Source organism: Camelus dromedarius, chromosome 7 (genome assembly GCF_036321535.1).
Source record: "Camelus dromedarius isolate mCamDro1 chromosome 7, mCamDro1.pat, whole genome shotgun sequence".
NCBI lineage: Eukaryota > Metazoa > Chordata > Mammalia > Artiodactyla > Camelidae > Camelus > Camelus dromedarius.
In genome coordinates, this window is record NC_087442.1 from 62,393,889 (window position 1) to 62,416,336 (window position 22,448).

General features: G+C 36.3%; 1 protein-coding gene across 6 annotated transcripts in view; it reads left to right on the forward strand.

Moving 5' to 3' along the window:
- The first annotated feature begins 25 nt into the window (after nt 1-25).
- Nucleotides 26-22,448, forward strand: part of PEX1 (peroxisomal biogenesis factor 1) — a 334,741-nt gene continuing 312,318 nt past the window's right edge. For 2 of the 6 annotated variants that reach the window (XM_064487572.1, XM_031454888.2), the window contains exons 1-10: nt 26-225; nt 6,616-6,759; nt 7,638-7,721; nt 7,916-8,030; nt 8,129-8,895; nt 10,241-10,360; nt 15,345-15,468; nt 15,688-15,791; nt 16,689-16,771; nt 17,907-18,039. In XM_064487572.1, coding sequence (XP_064343642.1) covers nt 91-225; nt 6,616-6,759; nt 7,638-7,721; nt 7,916-8,030; nt 8,129-8,895; nt 10,241-10,360; nt 15,345-15,468; nt 15,688-15,791; nt 16,689-16,771; nt 17,907-18,039 — 1,809 coding nt within the window. In that variant the 5' untranslated portion in view covers nt 26-90. The other 4 variants (XM_031454885.2, XM_064487573.1, XM_064487574.1 and 1 more) reach the window with 4 other exon arrangements.

Below are 22,448 nucleotides of genomic sequence, written 5' to 3' on the forward strand. Positions count from 1 at the left end.
ATCTTTTTCTGCTCCGACGCCCTCGGCCTGCGCAGTTGGGCCGGGTCCGCTTGGGGGTGCGGTCCGCGGGGTGTTCTGTGCTTGCAGGTGATGTGGGACGGCGGTCGTCTGGCGGGTGCGGGTGCGGGTGGCGGTGGGGTTGCCGTCACCTTGGCCTTCACCAACGCTCGCGACTGCTTCCTCCACTTGCCGCGGCGCCTTGTGGCCCAGCTGCACCTGCTGCAGGTAACGCGCCTGCCCCCCCCCTCCGCCCCCGACCCGACTCCCAGCCCCTACTCGGCACACCCGGTGGGCAGTCTGCGGTCGAAAGGGACCCAGGCTGAGGCCTCTCCTTGCGGTGGGACACGGGCTGCTTTCCCCGCGCCCGGTTCGGAAGCCCAACTGAGGGCTCCTCTAGGGCAGGGCCTGTCTGGGCGTTTATTGCAGCCCCGGGCCTCTGAGTTAACTTGCTGTGTTCCAGGTCTTTTACTTGGTAAAACTAGGCCTTCAAATGTCCTGATAGTCTACCTCTGCGCTCAGCAGTTCCTCACAGCAGGTTGGAAAAGCTCTTGAGAAGCCCAGTTTGTCTGTCTTTTTGGCTTTTGGTTTGTTTTGTTTCATTTTTAAAAAGCGTTTTTCCTGTTAGCGAATTCCAGGTGCCTGCATGGCTGTGGTCCGGGCCTCCAGAAGAAGAGGCAGACTTGGTTTGTGGGTTCCCTGTAGGTTAACAGAGATTGAGTCCTGTATCCCACCGGCGAGATAGGTTAATAAAATGAAGGTTCTTCCCGCGTCTCCGATATTGGGAACACCTGCGAGGTTAATAAGGCGAAGGTTCTTCCCGCGTCTCCAACGTTGGGAACACCTGCGAGGTGTGCTAGGATTGCGGTTTGGTTATGCATACTTGGGCATAATGTAGTTACTTGAACCTCTGCTTTCAGTTGCCCTCTGGACGTTGTGATTGTGGTGATTTATAACTTGTAACCACTGGCGGAGATACAACATCCCTATTTTCATAACTAAAAGTAGAGGCGCCTGGTTTGTGAGTTTGAGTGTGCTTACGGGGTCAAAAGGATAGAATATTTGAAATCCTTGAAAATTCTGGTTGTATAGTAACCACCACTAACTAATCCTTGAAGGAAATATTTAATAGTTTGCAATAATTTCAAGTATCCCACCTTTCCATTTTAGCTACTTCCCTGTAACTACTTTTCTAAATTATTTTTTTCTCAATCTTTGAAAACGTGTTGTATTTAGCAGACCCTTCCGTTATTTCTTTTACCATAAAGTAGACAATTTTGGCCCCGCGAGAGCTTCCTTCATGGCTGGAGATGAGTTACTTATTGTCCTCATGTCCCAGGTAGATCCTCCTTGCCCTGCGGAATCAGTCAGCTTTGATGGAGATTATCTACGTGCCTTCAAATCCCCATCTAAAGAATTTATAGGAATTGACCGACCGCCCACCTAATGAGCTTAATAGAAATGCTTCCTTACAGGAACTCTAATAATTTGATCCCAAGATGTAGATGCTAAGTTACATTCATCACTGTTTAAGAGTTTAGTGGTCTTGACCTTTGTTTTAAATTTCAAGCCTTCAGTAAGTATTCATAAGAATTAATTTATGGATATCAATTTGAAACTTAAATCCCTTTATCCTTGGAACAAAGTGTTCCTTTTATCCAGCCTGTATCAGCAGACTAGGCCAGATTTCTCCCCAATTGTAAAGTAATGTATGTTTTATAGAAAATTTGGAAAGCATGGGAAATTATAAATAAGAAAATAAGTAATCTATAATCTTAAAACCTAGAGATAATTAGTATTGACATTTTGAATTAAATCTTGAAGTTTTGTTTCTAGTCTCTATTTTTAAAAAATGAAGTTCTACACACACACAGTTTTGTATCCTGATGTTTTCCTCTTGTGTTATTATGAGTGTTTTATTTTGTTGAAAGGTAATCATCATTTTTAGTGGTTAGTATTCTATCATAAATTTGCCATAATCTAATTATTTACTGTGATTGAACATTTATATTCAATTTTTAGACTTTAAAGTGATAACTGTAATTATGTTTTAATAAAAAGTTTAAAATAACGCATGTTTGTTTATAAAGAATTGTTTTCATTTCTGGTTATCTTGGATAGGTTCCCAGAATTATTGGCTTAGAGGGCATAGATAATTATTAAAGCCCAAAGTCATGAATTGAGAGTAAGTTGAATTATTTTACTTCAGCTGAAGCATTGAGTACATCGTACAAGTAATACTGTAATGGGGAAAGGGTCAGGATGATTTTCTGGCCTGGCTAAGACTTACTTTGAGGCTTTTTTTCTTATTTGAGATATAATTGACATACAGTACTGTATGGACTTTTGAATGATGGCCATTCTGACTGGTGTGAGGTGATACCTCGCTGTGGTTTTGATTTGCATTTCTCTGATCATTAGCAATAGTGAGCACTTTTTCATGTGCCTATTGGCCATTTGTATGTCTTCATTGGAGAGTTGCTTGTTTAGGTCTTCTGCCCACTTTTGGCTTGGTTTTTTGTTTTTTTTTTTAATTATTAAGTTGTATGAGCTGTTTATATATTCTGGAAATTAAACCCTTGTCAGTCTCATCTTTTGCAAATATTTGCTCCCATTCCGTAGTTTGTCATTTTGCTTATGGTTTCTTTTGCTATGCAAAAGCTTGTAAGTTTAATGAGGTCCCTTTTGTTTATTTTGCTTTTATTTCTATTGCCTGGGTAGACTGCCCTAGGAGAACATTGCTGAGATTTATGTCAGATGTTTTGCCTGTGTTTTCTTCTAAAAGGCTTGTAGTGAGCGTCTTGTCTCACGTTTAAGTCTTTAAGCCACTTTGAGTTTATTTTTGTGTATGGTGTGAAGGAGTGTTCTAACTTCATTGATTTGCATGCAGCTGTCCAGTTTTCCCAACACCATTTGCTGACGAGACTGTCTGTATTCCATTGTATATTCTTGCCTCCTTTGTCACAGATTAATTGACCAAAAGATCAATCACTTTTTAATACAAAGTAAGGATTTCATGAAAAGCCATCAAGACTTACCATCTCAGGAAGTTTTAGTACTATTCAATATATTTATATTGTAATGCATTTATTAAATTCAGATTATTAATATTAAATTTGATATTAATGAATGAATTTTACTACCTAAAAACTGGTTATAGATTGCTTATTGTTTTTCTGTAATAGGACACATTTCAAAGGATATTGGAGTCACTTTTGTTTGTTTTTTGGAGGGGTAATTAGGTTTGTTTGTTTGTTTATTTAATGGAGGCACCAGGGATTGAACCTAGGACCTCATGCATGCTAAGCATGAACTCTACCACTGAGCTATACCCTCCCCTCCCCTTGGAGTCACTTTTGAGACAATATAATGTCTATTTTTTATTTTTATTTTTTATTGAAGTATAGCAGTTACAATGTGTCAATCTCTGGTGTACAGCACAATGTCCCAGTCATGCATATACATATTTTTGTTTTCATATTCTTTTTCATTAAAGGTTATTAAAAGATATTGAACATAGTTCCCTGTGCTACAGAATAAACTTTTTAAAATCTATTTTTACATACAGTGGCTAACATTTGTAAATCTCAGACTCTCAAATTTATCCCTTCCCACCCCCTTTCTCTGGTAATCATAAGATTGTTTACTATGTCTGCGAGTATGTTTCTGTTTTGTAGATGAGCTCATAGTGTCCTTTTTTTTTTTTTTTTTTTTGATTCCACATATGAGTGATAACATACGGTATTTTTTTTTCTGGCTTACTTTACTTAGATTGATGATCTCTAGGTCCATCTATGTTGCTGCAAATGCCTGAGTAGTATTCCATTTAATGTATTTTAAATTAACCATGGTATTAAAACTTTGTATTCAAGAAAGTCATTGTCTATGGCTTAGTTGTGTAATTTTTCTCAGAATTCTTTACAGGATAGTCTAGCTACTCTGGCTGACAAAATCCTTCCACTGAGTACAGTGTGATACAGTAGAAAGAGCCCCAGATTTAAAGTAAAAAGTCCTAAGTTAATAGGTCAGCTGTAACTGTGAGCTGAGGTTACAAGAGCCCCAGTGACCAACCGCCAAGTGCTTTCATCAGTCAGTGGCATATAATCCAGATCAGTTCCCCTATTTTATATGAAGAAACTCTTAAAAACAGAGATGCTAAATAACAAAATATGAAATATGCCTTGAAATCTCAAAAAGGAAGATTCTACCAACCCACTGGAAAAGAAAAAAAAAAACTTTACTAAACAGGAAAAATACTTCAGTTATTCATTTGGTCAAAATGTAGCAACCAGCTCCAAAAAGTCATATTTGTTCAGTTGGATTTAGTAAATTTTGCAGACTAATGTTCTGAGTCTATTTTTATGTTAAAAAATTTTCACTTGAACCACAGAGCCCTTGGGCACTCAGGTAGAGAGAAGTAAAGGACAGGCTGGAAAGAAAGGAGCCCTTTCCCAGGAGTTTACTCAACAAATGACTGACTCCCTGTTGTGCCCAGGTGTCGGTATCACTTGAAGGAAACCGTCAGGAGACACCGTAGGTTGCGATGCCTTAGGACCATCCAGGACCAACCCGGGTTATCTCTGGTGAACACAAAGGAAATGACAAATGTATACCTGGCCATTTCTGGAAGGCAGCTTAGGTTCATTTGTTTGCACTCAGTGTGGATATTAATCCTTTTCCCTGTTTCGGCAATAGCAGTGAGTCCTGGGCCCAGAGTATAAAGTAACTGAGTTACAGCAGTGGTTCTCAAATAAGGGTGATTTTTCTCCCCCAGGAGAAATTTGGCAGTGTCTCCAGATGTTTTTAGTTGTCACAGCTGGGAGGAGGGGTGCTACTGGCATCCAGTGGGTAGAGGCCAAGGATGCGACTAAGTATCTTACAATACCCAGGACAGCTCCCACAACTGGAAAATTTCCAGCCTAAAATGTCATTGGTGCCAAACTTAAGAAATCCTGAGTTTTAGCATCTTCTGGTTACCTAGTCCTGAAACAAGGACTTGGATAAATAGAAGAAGACAATACTTGAAACATAGAACAGAGTATAACAAGTGAGCTGTGTCACATAAACACAGCAGGGAAGTTCTGAAAAGGAGACAAATGTGAGCAGCAGAGAACTTGAAACTATGTAGGGGAGGTAGGGTTATGCTCAGTTTTTAAAGGCATGGAAATGATGAAAGATGTTTCAGGGAACAATAGTTTGAGTAAGAGTAGAGAAGTACGAAGGTGCCTCCTACGCCATTGATGGGAATGTAGGTGCAGCCGTTATGGAAAACAGTGTGGAGATTCCTCAGAAGACTCACCATAGAGTTACCATATGGTCCAGCAATCCTGCTCCTGGGATATATATGGAGGGAGCTCTAATTCAAAAAGATACATGCACCTCAGTGTTCACAGAAGCACTGTTTACAGAGCCAAGACATGGAAGCAACCTAAATGTCCATCGACAGATGACTTGATAAAGAAGCTGTGTTATATTTATACAATGGACTACTATTCAGCCATAAAAAAGGATAAAATAATGCCATTTTGCAGCAACATGGATGGACCTGGAGATTGTCATTCTAAGTGAAGTAAGCCAGAAAGAGAAAGGAGATACCATGTGATATCACCTACATGTGGAATCTGAAAGAAAAAAAGACAAATGAACTTATTTACAAAACAGAAACAGTCTCACATAGAAATCAAACTTCTGGTTACCAGGGCAAAAGAGGGTGGGAAGGGATAAATTGGGAGTTTGAGATTTGCAGGTACTAACTACTGTATATAAAATAAATAAAGAACAAGTCTATCTATTTTATGCTGTGAACATTGGGGTGCAGATGTCTTTTTGAATTAGAGCCACGGGAGTATTGTTAATCCTTAGCCACAGACATGTATTTTATATTATTGCTATTAATGAGAATAAATGTTTTTAATTATAAATATGTTTCCATAGTTCTGGACTTCTAAAAATTATTTTTTAAGAAGCTGCATAATATAAAGTTTCTGGAAGTGTACATAAGAATCTATTAACAGTAATTATCTCTGGGAACAGGGACCAGCCCTCACATTTTATGCTTTTGTACTTTGTGCTTTTACAACATGCAGTTGTTACTCTTCTAATAAATACTGTTACGCTTTTGTTGATCATGATATGTTTCTACTCCTCGACTCATACTTTACCAAAACATTAAGTTTACGGCTTATTTAATAATTTCCATATTGCTAGACATATAAGACAGTCCTAAATTTTCATTGTTATAGAAAATACTGCAGAGATATGTTCTGGTGTAGTTTTTTCTTTGAATCATTAATTCTAAGTACATAAGTAAGGTCAAAGGCTATATAAATTTATTGGCTACATATTGTCATTGTGAATTCTGGAATGGTTGAATCAATTTATAATGCCATCATAGGAATATAAGGGTATTGGTTTCACCTGTATCATCACCGTCACTGGGTATTGGAAATGATTGTAGCGTTTTACATGGTGTGACAAATGTGGATAACAGAGAGCTATCAGCTATCTGTAGAACTCTTTTTGTTTGTGTGGATGCAATAACAGTTTAATGTGAATCCAGAAAAGCATGTAAAACTTTGAAAACTTTTCTCCCCCATTTCTTATTTCGTGAATAAATAGAATCAAGTTATAGAAGTAGCCTGGGGTCACCAGCCTGCATTCTTGAGCTGGGTGGAAGGCAGACATTTTAGTGATCAAGGTGAAAATGTGGCTGAAATTAACAGACAAGTTGGTCAGAAACTTGGACTCACAAATGGGGAACAGGTAAGCACAAAATATGATGACAGTGACTTTTCTTCTAATATCACCTAATAAAGCAATAGAAATAAAAGTTCAGTTATATGTTTAAGGAAGTAAGACAGCACCTTACTTGTATGCTGCTATGACCAGTCCAGGATATTTAAGCAGACTGTATACTCTGTTGTTAAGTCACTATCTACCATGTACTCCAGTAAGTCATTATCTTGTAGTTACCATGGCCTCTAGTTGATTTTGTATTCTACTCTCTACTTTACTCACTTTCCAGGTTCCCTCATTTTGTTTTCGTGTAATTATTTTTGCTTTATGAATTACTAAGTTTTACTTCCAGATTCTTGAAACACACTAGCATTTCCTGTGTATCTATAGACTGGAATGAGGGGTATTTGTTTTACAATACTTTTAGCTGTGAGTGTTGGTACTTCTGAATAATTCTAAATAATTGATTCTAGTCTATTTCAGTGTTTTTCACTTTTCCAGAAGCAGCATGGCTTGAAGTTAGTTATAAAACTAAGTTGCAGAACTTGTAGAAATAAAAGTATTTGTATATTAGATCAAGCCATGACTTAATAACATTGTTGGTTTTTTTCCTGTATTTTTTAACCTACATTTCTTTTCTTTAAATGGTTATCTTAACTTTATATTATTTTTTTTAAAAAACATCTGTGATGCTAGGATTTTTTCCTTTATTCTATAATTAATTGTAAAATATTTTTTTCTAAAATGCTGAGTATATCAGGGCCTTGCTAAGAACAAGGGCTTAATAAATATTTATCAGATAAAGGACCACACACACTTAATTACATACCTAAAGAGAGAACTTCTTACTTCCTAGGGATACAAAAAAGTCTTTTAATAGTAGTTTTATGTTTAATTTTTTCCAGGTATTTCTCAAGCCGTGTTCCCATGTGGTGTCTTGTCAACAAGTTGAGGTGGAACCCCTCTCGGCAGATGATTGGGAGATACTGGTAAAGAAAACAAAATGAGAACTGTCCTCGTTTAGGGTTAAACCACTTCAAAGTATCAGTCTTTAGATTTCTCTTGTCTGAGTGTCATTATATGTTCTGAGTTGGTTTGACTTGTAAGAATGAATTGAGGCTTCCATACTAGACATAGTGGGCAAAATGTAAAAGGAATTGATCTTTTTGCTTGTTGGTTCTAGGAGCTGCACGCTGCTTCCCTTGAACAGCATCTTCTGGATCAAATTCGAATAGTTTTTCCAAAAGCCATTTTTCCTGTTTGGGTTGATCAACAAACTTACATATTTATCCAAATTGGTAGGTGCTGTTGTAACATTTTTCATCATACCCTACAGTGTAGCACTGAGTCCAAAGCAGAGGTAAATGCACCCTAATTACCTGTATTTCCTACACAGTTACACTAATGCCAGCTGCTCCTTATGGAAGGCTCGAAACTGACAGCAAACTCCTTATTCAGCCAAAGACTCGCCAAGCCAAAGAGAATACATTTTCAGAAGCAGATAATGCACATGGAAAATTTCATAATTATGGAAGAGACCAAAAAGGATTGATAAAAGAGCTTCAAACCATGCAACTTCAGTCAAATACTGTAGGAGTCACTGGGTCTAAAGAAACAGATTCAAAGGGTACAGTTGACTCATCGTCAACACCAAGCTTATGGACTGTGTTAGGAAGTATTTTTTCCTTTGGGTCTGAGAAGAAACAAGACACATCATGGGGCTCAACGGAAATTAATGCATTCAAAAATATGCAGTCTAAAGTTTTTCCTCTGGACAATATTTTCAGAGTATGCAGATCTCAGCCTCCTAGTGTATGTAATGCATCAGCCACTTCTGTGTTTCACAAACACTATGCCATTCATGTATTTCCGTGGGACCAGGAATATTTTGATGTGGAGCCCAGCTTTACTGTGACCTATGGAAGGCTAGTTAAACTACTTTCTCCAAAGCAACAGCATAGTAAAACAAAGCAAAATGTCCTGTCACCTGAAAAAGAGAAGCAGATGTCAGAATCACTGGATCAAAAACAAATTAGCCTGGACCATAGTCAAGAAGCTGGCAAGTCCTGTGTGCTGAAAGTAGTCTGGAATGGACTTGAGGAATTGAAAAATGCCATTAAATACACCAAAAATTTAGAAGCTCTTCATCTTGGGAAAGTCTGGGTTAGTATAAATCTTAATTAGGGAGGAAATAATTTTATGTTGCTTGAATGTCTTCAAAGTATGAGTTAGAATAATATTTTATATACACACTGAAAACCAGCATAACAAGAAATAGCATCTCGAGTTCCTGCAGGAATGAGTGTCTAATGGCAGGGTGAAGTCCGTGTTTGGGTAAAGGCTGTGTATTTTCTGGCTAAATAAACTTGAACTGGTATAAGCTTAGATAAATAAAGACCCAGGGAGATCAAAATTACTTGCCTGGGGCTATTAGGAGAACTAGAATTCAGACCCAGGCAGGCTAATACTTGAGTTCACACTTTGCGTGGAGTGCCCTACAAAGCCTCACATCTTTAATGCCTGTGGAAGATTTGTTTCCAGGTTCTTGAAAGCAAAGGAATGACTTGTTATGTATTGGGAGAAATGCACAGTGTAGGGAGAGGCTCATGGCCTGGATTTGCAAGTACCCAGAAGCTACTTACCCTGCTGGTATCTGCTCTTTAACTTGTGTGTGGCGGGGAGAGGAAGTAGAGCAACTAGTGTTTCACCTTCTCATCCTGCCCTCAAATATTAATGCTAAATTTGTGTGAATTGAGTCATCCTTTATTTGAATTTAATTTTGAACCATTGTGAAATGAAACTTCATGGTGAGAGGGGAGGAAATTGTTAGGACAGGGAAGGAAAATGGGAAGGAGAGGGAGTCTCCTGTGTAGATTTCTTTTACTCTCAGTTTTACCTGTGACCTTTATTAGACGACTTATGAAGTTTTACTCTCTCCAGTCTACATCATTTTCTAAAACTGACCATGCCTGATGTCTTCTGTTAGCTCTAAACTCTTAACTTGAGAAGATTCCACTGCATCTTCAAAATCAAATTGTCTTAAAACGCTGAACTTGTTACGACTTACCTCTTTCTATTAATGGTTCTGCCATCAAGTGGAAATACCTTGTTATTTTCTTGAAATTGTATGGCGAAGATGGGGTGAAAAAGTGATGAAGGTCAGGTCCTGGAGGCCACGTCAGGTAGCAGTCTGCACTTCCCACTCTCCTCTGAAGGCTGGGAGAATGGCCAGTGAGGAGTGGTGGTGGTCGCCGTTGGGTTCTCAGACAGGCTTGACTTGGTAGATCCGAGCTGATCACATTCTGAAGAGGATGTTGAAAGAAGAAAATGTAGGGAAGAAATGGAAATGTTTGTGATATAACTGTACCTGGGCACCCATCTGGTTACGCTGTCAGTCATGATAGGGTCTGTCATTTACCTGTTCAGGTAAATACCAGTATTTTATGCTATGGAGTATTTCTTAAGCTTTGAACATATTTATATTTTTGTTTATTTTTATATATTTCAGATTCCAGATGACCTGAGAAAGAGACTAAATATAGAAATGCATGCAGTAGTCAGAATAAGTCCACTGGAAGTTACCCCTAAAATTCCAAGATCTCTAAAGTTACAGCCTAGAGAAAGCTTAGTAAGTTCACGTTTATATGTCATGTCACAATTGTTTTACATATGTCATAAAATTTCTGGCTGCTTTAGCTAAGTAATAACAATGTTGTACTCCTTTTTGTAGAATGACTAAAAAGTCTTGTTTTTTTATTTTATTGTGGCAAAACATATATAATATGAAATGCTATTTTAACCATTTTAAGTGTACGATTTGGTGCCATTAAGTACATTTATAATGTTGTGCAATCATGACCACTGTGTGTTTCCAAAACTTCATCATCCCAAACAGAAACTATGCCTATTAAGCAGTCACCTCCTGCCTTTCCTCCCCCGGTTCCTGGTAAGCTCTCATCTATAATCTGTCTCTGTGAGTTTCTGTATTCTAGATCTTTTATATAAGTGGAATCATACAGTGTGTTTCCTTTGTGTGTGGCTTATTTCCCTTAGCATGTTTTCAGGGTTCCTCCACACTGTAGCATATATCAGAATTTCATTCTAATTTATAACTAAATAGTCTTCCATTGTATGTATATACCACATTTTGTGTATTTGCTCATCTGCTGATGGACACTTGGGTTGTTTCTGCCTTTCTGACTATTGTGAGTAATGCTGCTGTGGACGTTGGTGTGCAAGTTTCTGAGTCCCTGCTTTCGGTTCTTTTGGGTACATCCCTAGGAATTGAATTGCTGGATCATATGGCAATTCTGTGTTAAACTTTTTGAGACACTAAGAAGTCTTTAATAAGTGATACACATATTATAAATATTGTGCCGATGCAAATATGGATAATTTATCTTTTAAAAGATGGATATTTTTGCTACCTCTGGGTAATTTAAAAAAATTTCTTCCCGTGTTGTTTCAGTATTAATATTGCAGCATGAAGGAGTGGCAGACGTTTACTTTCCTACTTTGTTAATTCTTTAGAAACTAGTATGGTCAGGAAACGAGGTATTGAACTTAATTTTAAAATCTTTTTAATAGAGTATTATCATCTGTACCAGTTTAGGTTACCAGTTCTCAGAGAATTGTAACACAGGAGAATTATTGTATTATATATTTTAAAAGTTTCCAACATGGTTTAACCCTTGTCTGATAATTCAGATCCTTAGGATCACGGTGGTCATTATGTCAGGGTCAGTATGTACCTGTTTCAGCAGAACTTTCTAGTCTATGAAACCCCAGATAAGAAAGCTCACATTATAATTGGAGAAGAGGAAAACAAACAGAATAAATGCTATTTCCATAACAATATGCAGCTGAGCATTTAACACATTGACTGAACAGCATACAATGAATTGTAGTTTTTCTCAAATATTTGGTTATTGATCTTGGTATTTTTTTCAAAAGTTAAGTCTTATGTACAAAAATAATTAGCTACCGTTCATTGATTTTTTTTTTTCCTGGTCTCAGTAATGGGATATTACTATGGAAGTTCTTTCCTGTCCTGAGTTGCATACTTTTTTTTTTTACATTTTTTTTAACATTTTTTATTGATTTATAATCATTTTACAATGTGTCAAATTCCAGTGTTCAGCACAATTTTTCAGTCATTCATGGACATATACACACTCATTGTCACATTTTTTCCTCTGTGAGTTATCATAACATTTTGTGTGTATTTCCCTGTGCTATACAGTGTAATCTTGTTTATCTATTCTACAATTTTGAAATCCCAGTCTATCCCTTCCCACCCTCCACCCCCCTGGCAACCACAAGTCTGTATTCTCTGTCTATGAGTCTATTTCTGTCCTGTATTTACGCTTTGTTTTTGTTTGTTTGTTTGTTTGTTTGTTTGTTTTTTAGATTCCACATATGAGCGATCTCATATGGTATTTTTCTTTCTCTTTCTGGCTTACTTCACTTAGAATGACATTCTCCAGGAGCATCCATGTTGCTGCAAATGGCATTATGTTGTCGGTTTTTATGGCTGAGTAGTATTCCATTGTATAAATATACCACAGCTTCTTTATCCAGTCACCTGTTGATGGACATTTAGGCTGTTTCCATGTTTTGGCTATTGTAAATAGTGCTGCTATGAACATTGAGGTGCAGGTGTCATCCTGAAGTAGGGTTCCTTCTGGATACAAGCCCAGGAGTGGGATTCCTGGGTCATATGGTAAGTCTATTCCTAGTCTTTTGAGGAATCTCCACACCATTTTCCATAGTGGCTGCACCAAACTGCATTCCCACCAGCAGTGTAGGAGGGTTCCCCTTTCTCCACAGCCTCTCCAGCATTTGTCATTTGTGGATTTTTGAATGACGGCCATTCTGACTGGTGTGAGGTGATACCTCATTGTAGTTTTGATTTGCATTTCTCTGACAATTAGTGATATTGAGCATTTTTTCATGTGCCTTTTGATCATTTGTATGTCTTCCTTGGAGAATTGCTTGTTTAGGTCTTCTGCCCATTTTTGGATTAGGTTGTTTATTTTTTTCTTATTGAGTCACATGAGCTGCTTATATATTCTGGAGATGAAGCCTTTGTTGGTTTCATTTGCAAAAATTTTCTCCCATTCCGTAGGTTGTCTTCTTGTTTTACTTCTGGTTTCCTTTGCTGTGCAGAAGCTTGTAAGTTTCATTAGGTCCCATTTGTTTATTCTTGCTTTTATTTCTTCTAGGAGAAAATTTTTGAAATGTATGTCAGATAATGTTTTGCCTATGTTTCCCTCTAGGAGGTTTATTGTATCTTATCTTATGTTTAAGTCTTTGATCCATTTTGAGTTGATTTTTGTATATGGTGTAAGGGAGTGTTCTAGCTTCATTGTTTTACATGCTGCTGTCCAGTTTTCCCAACACCATTTGCTGAAGAGACTGTCTTTATTCCATTGTATATTCTTGCCTCCTTTGTCGAAGATGAGTTGACCAAAAGCTTGTGGGGTCATTTCTGGGCTCTCTATTCTGTTCCATTGGTCTATATGTCTGTTTTTGTACCAATACCATGCTGTCTTGATGACTGTAGCTCTATAGTGTTGTCTGAAGTCTGGGAGAGTTATTCCTCCAGCCTCTTTCTTTCTCTTCAATATTGCTTTGGCAATTCTAGGTCTTTGATGGTTCCATATAAATTTTATTATGATTTGTTCTAGTTCTGTGAAATATGTCCTGGGTAATTTGATAGGGATTGCATTAAATCTGTAGATTGCCTTGGGCAGTGTGACCATTTTAACAATATTGATTCTTCCAATCCAAGAGCATGGAATATCTTTCCATTTTTTAAAGTCTTCTTTAATTTCCTTCATCAGTGGTTTATAGTTTTCTGTGTATAATTCTTTCACCTCCTTGGTTAGATTTACTCCCAGATATTTTATTACTTTGGGTGCTATTTTAAAGGCGATTGTTTCTTTACTTTCTTTTTCTGTTGATTCATTGTTAGTGTAAAGAAATGCAACTGATTTTTGAACGTTAATTTTGTAACCTGCTACCTTGCTGAATTCTTCAATCAGCTCTAGTAGCTTTTGTGTGGACCTGAGTTGCATACTTTAGTTGAAACTTTTATGACCTTGGCAGGTCTCTCTGGGTTGATTATATCAGTTAGGACTTAAGGATGTTTGATTCTGGAGGAACTGTGAGTTGCTTTCTGATTTTAAAAGTCTTGATTTTAACTAATTTTAATTTTCATTTTGTGACTTTCTTTCAGTCTTTAGTCCCATTGCCCAGTAATTTACCAATAAGTAACTATTTCTGTGATTCTTTTAAGAATGGGAAAGTGATGCCTTTTCTAAGTATAGCCTGCTTTTGGTGGTAAACATATTCTAAACCGAGCTTAATCAACAGATCTAAGCTTGACTCTGGATAACAGAAATGGACCAGTTGAGAAATGGTAGAATGGAGATTTATTTTCCTAGACAGATATTATCTTTCCAATATAAATTTTTGTTATTCTTGTTTTTAATTTCAAATGGATTTTTAAAACTTAATACTAACATAAAATCTTCAAAAAAAATGAACGTAAATGCAAAACAAAAACAGACTCATAGACATAGAATACAAACTTGTGGTTGCCAAGGGGGAGGAGGGTGGGAAGGGACAAACTGGGAGTTCAAAATTTGTAGATACTGACAGGCATATGCAGAATATATAAACAAAAGTATACTGCATAGCACAGGGAACTATATACAAGATCTTGTGGTAGCTCACAGTGAAAAAAATTGTGACAATGAATATATGTATGTTTATGTATAACTGAAAAATTGTGTTCTACACTGGAATTTGACACAACATTGTAAAATGATTATAACTCAAAAAAGTTATATATATATAAAAGCTTCAAAAATTAGCAATGTTTTTTCAGAATCTCTTCATACCTTTTGAACAATTTATTAATATTCTACTTATTGAGTATATCAGCACCATGGCCCTGCTTAACAGAAAAAAAAATATTTTTCTCTTGTACAGAAAGGTTTGGAAGAGCTCATAGGTGGTTAAACCATGTCACCAAGGATCTAGGCTCCTTTGGTCTTTCTCTTCTGCCATCTTTAGCCTGTGATCTTCCTCTTCCTAGACGCAAGATGTTTGCAGTAGTAGTAGGCATCATGTCTGCATTCTTGGCAGCAGAAGGAAAGGCACAAAGCAAAAGCTTTCTCCTTGCAAGGTTTATCTACCTTTTAATTAGGAAGAACAGGCCTTCCCATGGATCGCTGATTGCAGTCCATTGGCCAGAGTGCAGCCACACACACCTTCCCTCACATCTTCCAGCGGGGGATAGAGGAGCTTGCTCTCCCACCTCTACAGTAGAGGGAGGCAAGGGCTAATGGGCTTGGAACGGTTGGTAAGTGAGCTGAGTTACAGTACGTGTGTCACTAGGCATAGATAAACGGAGTTTTTACAACCTTGCCACTTGTGTAAATGTTTCCATAGGCTGTACTGGATTCTGCTGTGATGTCAAATCCCAGTTCTGCCTGTAGAACATCAGGTTCATTTTATTGGCAAGATAAGGTGTTAAAATAAGGATGTTCAGATTAAGTTCAGGTATTAGAATATTCTTACTGTTCTTTCCTTTTCTCTGGCAGCCTGAAGACATAAGTGAAGAAGACATAAAAACTGTGTTCTACTCATGGCTACAGCAGTCTACTACTACCACACTTCCTTTGATAATATCAGAGGAAGAATATATTAAGCTGGAAATTAAAGATGGTGGGTACATTTTATTTGTTATTTTGATATTTTTCCTATTGAAGTAGAATTTTTCATTGCTTTTCCAACTTGTGATATGTGTAAACAGGAAACCTAATAAAGATAATTAAACAGTAGATTTTATGTATCAAAAATGGCTTTATTTAAATTTAAATAAATTTAAAAATTATTTCATCTCAGCTTCAGTACTAACTACATTTATTACCCTCTTTTTCATAGGGCTGAAAGAGTTTTCTCTGAATATAGTTCATTCTTGGGAAAAGGAAAAAGAAAAAAATATTTTTCTGTTGAGTACCAATCTGCTACAGAAGACTACAATACAAGTAATGACATACTATTGAAGATTTAATGAAGTATTTCTCAAATGATTGATCATAAAGGATGAATTTTCCTGTTAAGACCTTGTATCCCAAAGTATGTTAGACACTCAAATGATAAGAGTAAGGAATAACTTGATTTAAAATATTTTTTTCTGTAATCTCTTTAACTTATCTAAACAAATTATTGATTTATCCTAAATTTAAAATCAATGCCTCTGCACAGTTAAGTTTTAAGAATAGAAATGATTGAATGAAATGGCAAATGGGTCATGATTTTAAGACCTTCTAGTATAAAAACAAAAGAAAGCTTACCTTAGGGGTTTGACATTTAAAATTCATATTGTTACCTGCAGTTTTGTTGCACAACCCATATTATTTTGTCAGTTCTTAAATTCTCATCTTTTCACAAATATTATCAGATCATTTTTCTTCCAGAAATATTTTTAAAGTGGTCTTTTTAGAATACTTTGTTTTACTTAGGATGTTCACTCTTGTCATTATAAAATTAAAGATGCTCTAGTCATTTAGAATTTAAGTGGTTTGAAAGTAAGCATTGTTTCTCTACTTTTGAAATGTAATTGAAGGAATACTACTCAGAGAAGATACAAAAGTAGGAATTGTGAAAAGAAGAAGTATGATGAATCAAAATTGCAACTAAAGATGTATCTGTAAACTGTGTTAAGAAGATAGCATCCTGTACTGCTTGTTAACCATAAAATTTGTATTCCTTCGATGAGTAAATTATTACTGTCAAGGCTGTTTTAAGTAATGATCTTGCATGCACAATGTATCTTTTCTCCCTGGTGTAACAGAATCAGCAACTCAGTTCCTGGGACCCAAGAAAAACAGGCAAAATGTATAACTTTGAAATGTAAAACTGATTTTTCCTTGCCACTATAGGTCCTTCTAGATCCTATGATAAAAGAAGAAAACAGTGAGGAAATTGACTTTATTCTTCCTTTTTTAAAGCTGAACTGCTTGGGGTAAGAAGTTATGGCCAAACTGGCATGGTTAGACACGTGTTTGATGTTCTCTCTGGCAGGGTTTTTATGTGTAAATATTAAAGTAGGTGTTAATGTCATTGACTACTCTTGCTCATGCATTAGTAGATATTTTTTTCAAGAATTGTTTCTGTTTTCACACCTGGCTGAGTAATTTGCCTTGTCTTCTTAGGTAACTGAAAGTCTGAAGCTTGTTAGAAATTTTACTTTGAGATTTGATTTGTGAGAAGAAAGCCAACTAGATGTGACTTGGATCATAGATGCTTGAATAAAATAATAATTCTTTAAAATTAATAAATTAATTGAAAAAGTTGAATCCAAAAACGTTAGTTGAATGTTTAAAAATATTTCAAATTAAGTTATTCCTTCACTATTTTATTAATGTACTAATTGGGATTATTTGTGTTTTCCTCAAGTTTTAAGACACAATTCTGAAAACCTTCTCAGTTTCTTTAGCTCTTACACAATATAAGAATCTCACATAAACATTACTTCTTAGAAATCTTCAGAGGCTTTTGATAGATATAATAGTAATGATTTGATTTGCTGTAATCTGTAAATGTTTTAGTAGATGGGTGAAGCCATAAAGTAATAATGTTTAAATATATTCAAGTATAAAGTAAAATCAAATCAGACTCTAATTCTAGGAATTTATGATATTTATTATCAGAAATAAAGGGGCAGTGAGAGTCAGGAAGTAAGTTGAAGTTCATGTCTGTGTAATCTACAGGTTGAAACTGGATCTCAAAGGTGACGTTTAAGAGGAAAGACGTCTTTAGTCATCCCAACATTTTTAAAGCGCCCATTTATGATTATGTTGATTACCAAACCAGAAATCATTTTGAGGGGGCTGTTTGTGTGTCTTAACACAAATTCCTTAAGGAATTCTATTAGGACAGAACTTTTAGTTACTGCACATGTTTGAAAGTAATAAACTTAGTTTTAAAATCTGTGACTCAGATTTGGCATTAATTCACTATATGTAAGGGAGAATTTCTAAGATGTTACTCTTTTAAAAATCATTGACTAGCCTGGGGAGGAAAGGTTCAGAAATTTTTGTAGCCAGATGTTATTCTGCTTCAGTGTTTTTTCATGCAACAATTTACGTATTTTGCAGAGGAGTGAATTCCTTAGGCATCGTTTCCGTGGAGCACATCACTCACAGCCTCCTGGGACGCCCTTTGTCTCGGCAGCTTGTGTCCCTTGTGGCAGGACTGAGAAATGGAGCCCTTTTACTCACGGGAGGAAAGGTATGTGATTAAAATGTGCTCATTTTCACCAATTAATAACTTCTGATTCTTCTCCCTCTGGGTTTTGATCATATGTTTTATAAGGTTGTTGATACGAGATATGGAAAGCATTCATTCATTCACTAATTTTTTTTAATAGACTTTTTTTAGAGCAGTTTCAGGTTTACAGCAGAACTGAGCAGAAAATACAGAGTTCCCACATAGCCCTCCTCACCCACACATATATACTCCCCTACCCTAAACATCTCTCATCAGTGTGGCATACTTGGTACAATCAATGAACCAACATGGGCACATTATTATCAAACAAAGTCCATAGTTTCCATTAGGGCTCACTCTTGATGTTGTACATTCTGTGGGTTTTGACAAATGCATAATGACATGTAGCCACCAATATAGTATACAGAATAACTTCATTGCCCTAAAAATCCCTTGTGTTCCATCTGTTCATTCCTCCCTCCCTCTCCGCATACTCCTGGAAACCACAATCTTTTTATTGTTTCTGTAGCTGTGCCTTTTCCAGAATGTCATTTGGTTGGAATCGTACAGTTTGTAGCCTTTTCAGACTGGCTTCTTTCATTTAGTAATATGTCTTTTAAGTTTCTTCCGTCTTTCATGGCTTGATAGCCCATTTTTTCTTTTTACTGCACATATATTTTTTAATTTATATATATGTACTGTTCATTGTTTCTAAGAACGTTTAAAGCTTTAGCTTTTTAAACTTAGGTAGTTATCAAAGGAATAAAGCCAACCACAAAATAAGAATTAATTTGGAAAGGTATATACACCTTGCTATTAACAGCAACATTATTTATAATTGCCAAGCTATAGAAGCAATCTAAGTGAACATCAATAATTGAATAGATAATGAAGATGCAGCATACTTATATGTATATGGAATGGAATACAGCTCACCCAAAAGAAAGGAGGATACTTTGCCATTTGCGGTCCTTCATTCTTTTTTTTTTTTTTTTTTTTTTTTTTTTCACTTCAAAAACCAGAATTTTATGACCGGCATAAACATTTCCATTACATCAAAAACAACAAATATCTAGAAATGAACTTAACCAAGGAGGTTACCTATACTCCAAAAACCATAAGGACAGAAAGAAATGGAAAGATTTCTTGTGCTCTTGGATTGAAAGAATCAACACTATAAAAATGGCCACACCACCCAAAGCAGTCCGCAGATTCAACGCAATTCCCCTCAGAATACTCACGACATTCCCCACAGAACTAGAACAATTCCAAAATTTATAAGGAACCGCTAAAGATCCCAAACAGCCAAAGCAATCTTTTGTAGGTCTCTCTTTTTTTTTTTCCCTCTTTCTTCTTGTTGTTCTTTTTTTTTTTTATGGTTTGGTGACTGGAGAAGTTTCTTTAACATTTGTTGTAAAGCTGGTTTGGTGGTGCTGAGTTCTTTTAGCTTTTGTGTATCTGTGGAGCTTTTGATTTCTCCATCAAATCTGAATGAGAGAGCCTTGCTGGATAGAGTATTCTTGGCTGTAAGTTTCCCCCTTTCATTACTTTAAATATATTGTGCCACTCCCTTCTGGCTTGTAGAGTTTGAAAGAGTTATCAGCTTGAAAAATCAGCTGATAACCTTATGGGAGTTCCCTTGTATGTTATTTATTGCTTTTCTCTTGCTGATTTTAGTATTTTTCCTTATCCTTAATTTTTGTCAATTTGATGACGTGTGCCTTGGTGTGTTCCTCTTTGGGTTGATCCTGTGTGGAACGCTGTGCTTCCTGGACTTGGATGACTGTTTCCGTTTCCAAGTTGAGGAAGTTTTCAGTGATTATCTCTCCAAAAATTTTTTCAGGTCCTTTCTCTCTCTCTTCTCTTTCTGGGACCCCATTCACTAATATTTTTCAGTGCCTGCTATTAGATATTGGGAAGGTGGTGATGAGTAAGCTGAGTGAGGTGATGCTCTCCCTGCGCTTTTTCTGTGTTGATATGACTGTATAATTGTTCTTTTTTAAGGTGTCAGTAGGGTGGTAATACAGTTGATTGATTTTCAAATGTTGAACCAGCCTTGGAAATCTGTAGTAAAGCCCACTTGGTCATGGTCTGTTACTCTTTTTATACATTGCTGAGTTCTGTTTGCTGATATTCTGTTGAGGATTTTTGTCAGTTCATGAGAGATGTTAGCGTATGGTTTTCTGGTTTTGTACTGCCTTTGCTTTTGCTATCAGGGTAATACTGGCCTCATAAAATGAGTTGAGAGTTATTCCCTCCTATTCTAGTTTTTGCAAGAGATTTATAAAATTGATGTTCATCTTTAAATGTTTGGTAAAATCTAATGAAACCATCTGGATCTGGAGCTTTTTTATAAATTAAAAAATCCTTAATTCATCTTGGCAGCCATTTGGAAGTTGGTAGTTTTTGAGGAATGAGTCCGTTTCTTCTAAGTTGTCGAATTTATGAGCGTAAAGTAGTTTGTAGTATTCTCTTATTATTCTTTTAATAGCTGCAGAGTCTATTGTGATGTCACATTTCCTGATATTGGTGTTTGTGTCTTCTCTTTTTAATCTTTGTCTGTCTTGCTAGAGGTTCCCTGCCTCTTTAAAGGGCTTACAGTTTATTCTCTACCAGTGCAGTAGTTTCCAGGGCTACAGTGTGGTCTTTGAGTCTTTGTGATTTTTTTCAATTCAAAATTACAAGGCGTTTTAATTTCCATTCACTTTTATCTTCAGTATTATAACTTTTTTTCCTCTTACTAGCTCAATTGCTTTCTTCTGATTCTTATTTAAAATATAGCAACTATTCCAGTAACTTTAGTTTACATTTTAGGAAACTAGAAAAAGAAGAGCAAATTAAATTCAGCATAAGCAGAAGAAAAGAAATTTAAGAATTAGACCAGAAATCAATGAATTCAAAACAAGGAATCAGGAGAGAAAATCAGTGAAACTAAAAGCTGATTATTTGAAAAAGTTGCTAAAATTGATAAGCCTCTAGCCAGGCTAAGAAAAGAAGAGAGAGGACAAAAAATTACTAATATCAGAAATAAGAAAAGGGTTATCACTACAGATCCCAAGGACATTAAAAGGATAATTAAGTAGTAATAGTAATAAACAATTCTGTGCCTATAAATTTGTTGACCTAGATGAATGGATCATTTTCTTGAAAGACACAAGCTGATGAAACTCATACAAGGAGAATAGACATCTGCTAAAGAAACTGAATCAGTAATTAATAACCTTCCCAAACAAAAAGCATCAGACCCAGATGAGTTCACTGGTGAATTCTACCAAACACTCAAGGAAGAAATTACACCAATTCTCTACCGTCACTTTCAGAGGATAGAAGCAGAGGGAATACTTCCTAACTTATTCTGTGAGGCCAGCATTACCAAAACCAGACAGAGGCATTACAAGAAAAGAAAACTACAGGCGAATATCTCTCATAAACACAGATGCAAAAATCCTCAACAAAATACTAGCAGATAGAATCAACCAATGTATGAAAAGAATTGTATACCATGATCAAGTAGGATTTATCCCAGGTAGGCAAGGCTGGTAAAATGTAGCAGCTGCTCTGTATGTTTTCTGGATTAACTATGTCAAATTTCAAAATATATCATCATGGTAGAGTATTTATTTTGAAAAACAGTATCCTAGTGACTCAGAAACCACACTTCCACAGTTTGGTCTAGGGGTAGCATGGTAATAGGAAGAGTGGGTTCAAGACCTGGATGTGAGCCCCCACCTCTGTCATGTACTTACTGGCTGTAACTTCAGGCCTTTTTAGGATTAACCTCACTTAAGACAAGTAATACGTGTGAAAGGGCTTTGTAAACTGGAAAGTGCTATACAAATGTGAACTTCTTTAAGTGAGAGAAGAGGCCTTCTGACGGGGCAAGATGAGTATGACAGATGGGGCCTACACCCCAGCACCCCTAATATCTTTATTCTTTGGGGTCAACTAACTTTATATATAAATGCAATTCTGTAAACTATAATGATGGTAGTATTTGTTGAATACCTGCCAAACTTCAAACTTTACACAACAAGCTTGGCTGTTTTTCCTGTTCACAGTAATGAAAAACAAAATATTATAACTGATGCAGGGCTGTTTAAAGCTAGACAAAACAACAATGGTAACAAATAATAGTAGACCAAGGGAGGAAACCTATATTAAAAGAACTGTAAAAACTTAAGTGTTCAGTCTCTCCAGGGGCACTTACAGCAATTTTTAGCAAATTTTAAAAATGTACTTAATGTACTACTTTTGATATACTAATTACACTTCTAGAAATTTATTTTGAAGGTATACTGACAAATTAAACTTAAGTGTATGCATATGTGTTTTAGCCTTACTTACAATTGTTAAAAATTGGGAGCAGCTTACCTTCTTTAACCATTCATCTTCTGATGTGCACTCAGGATGCTACCATATCTTGGCAATTA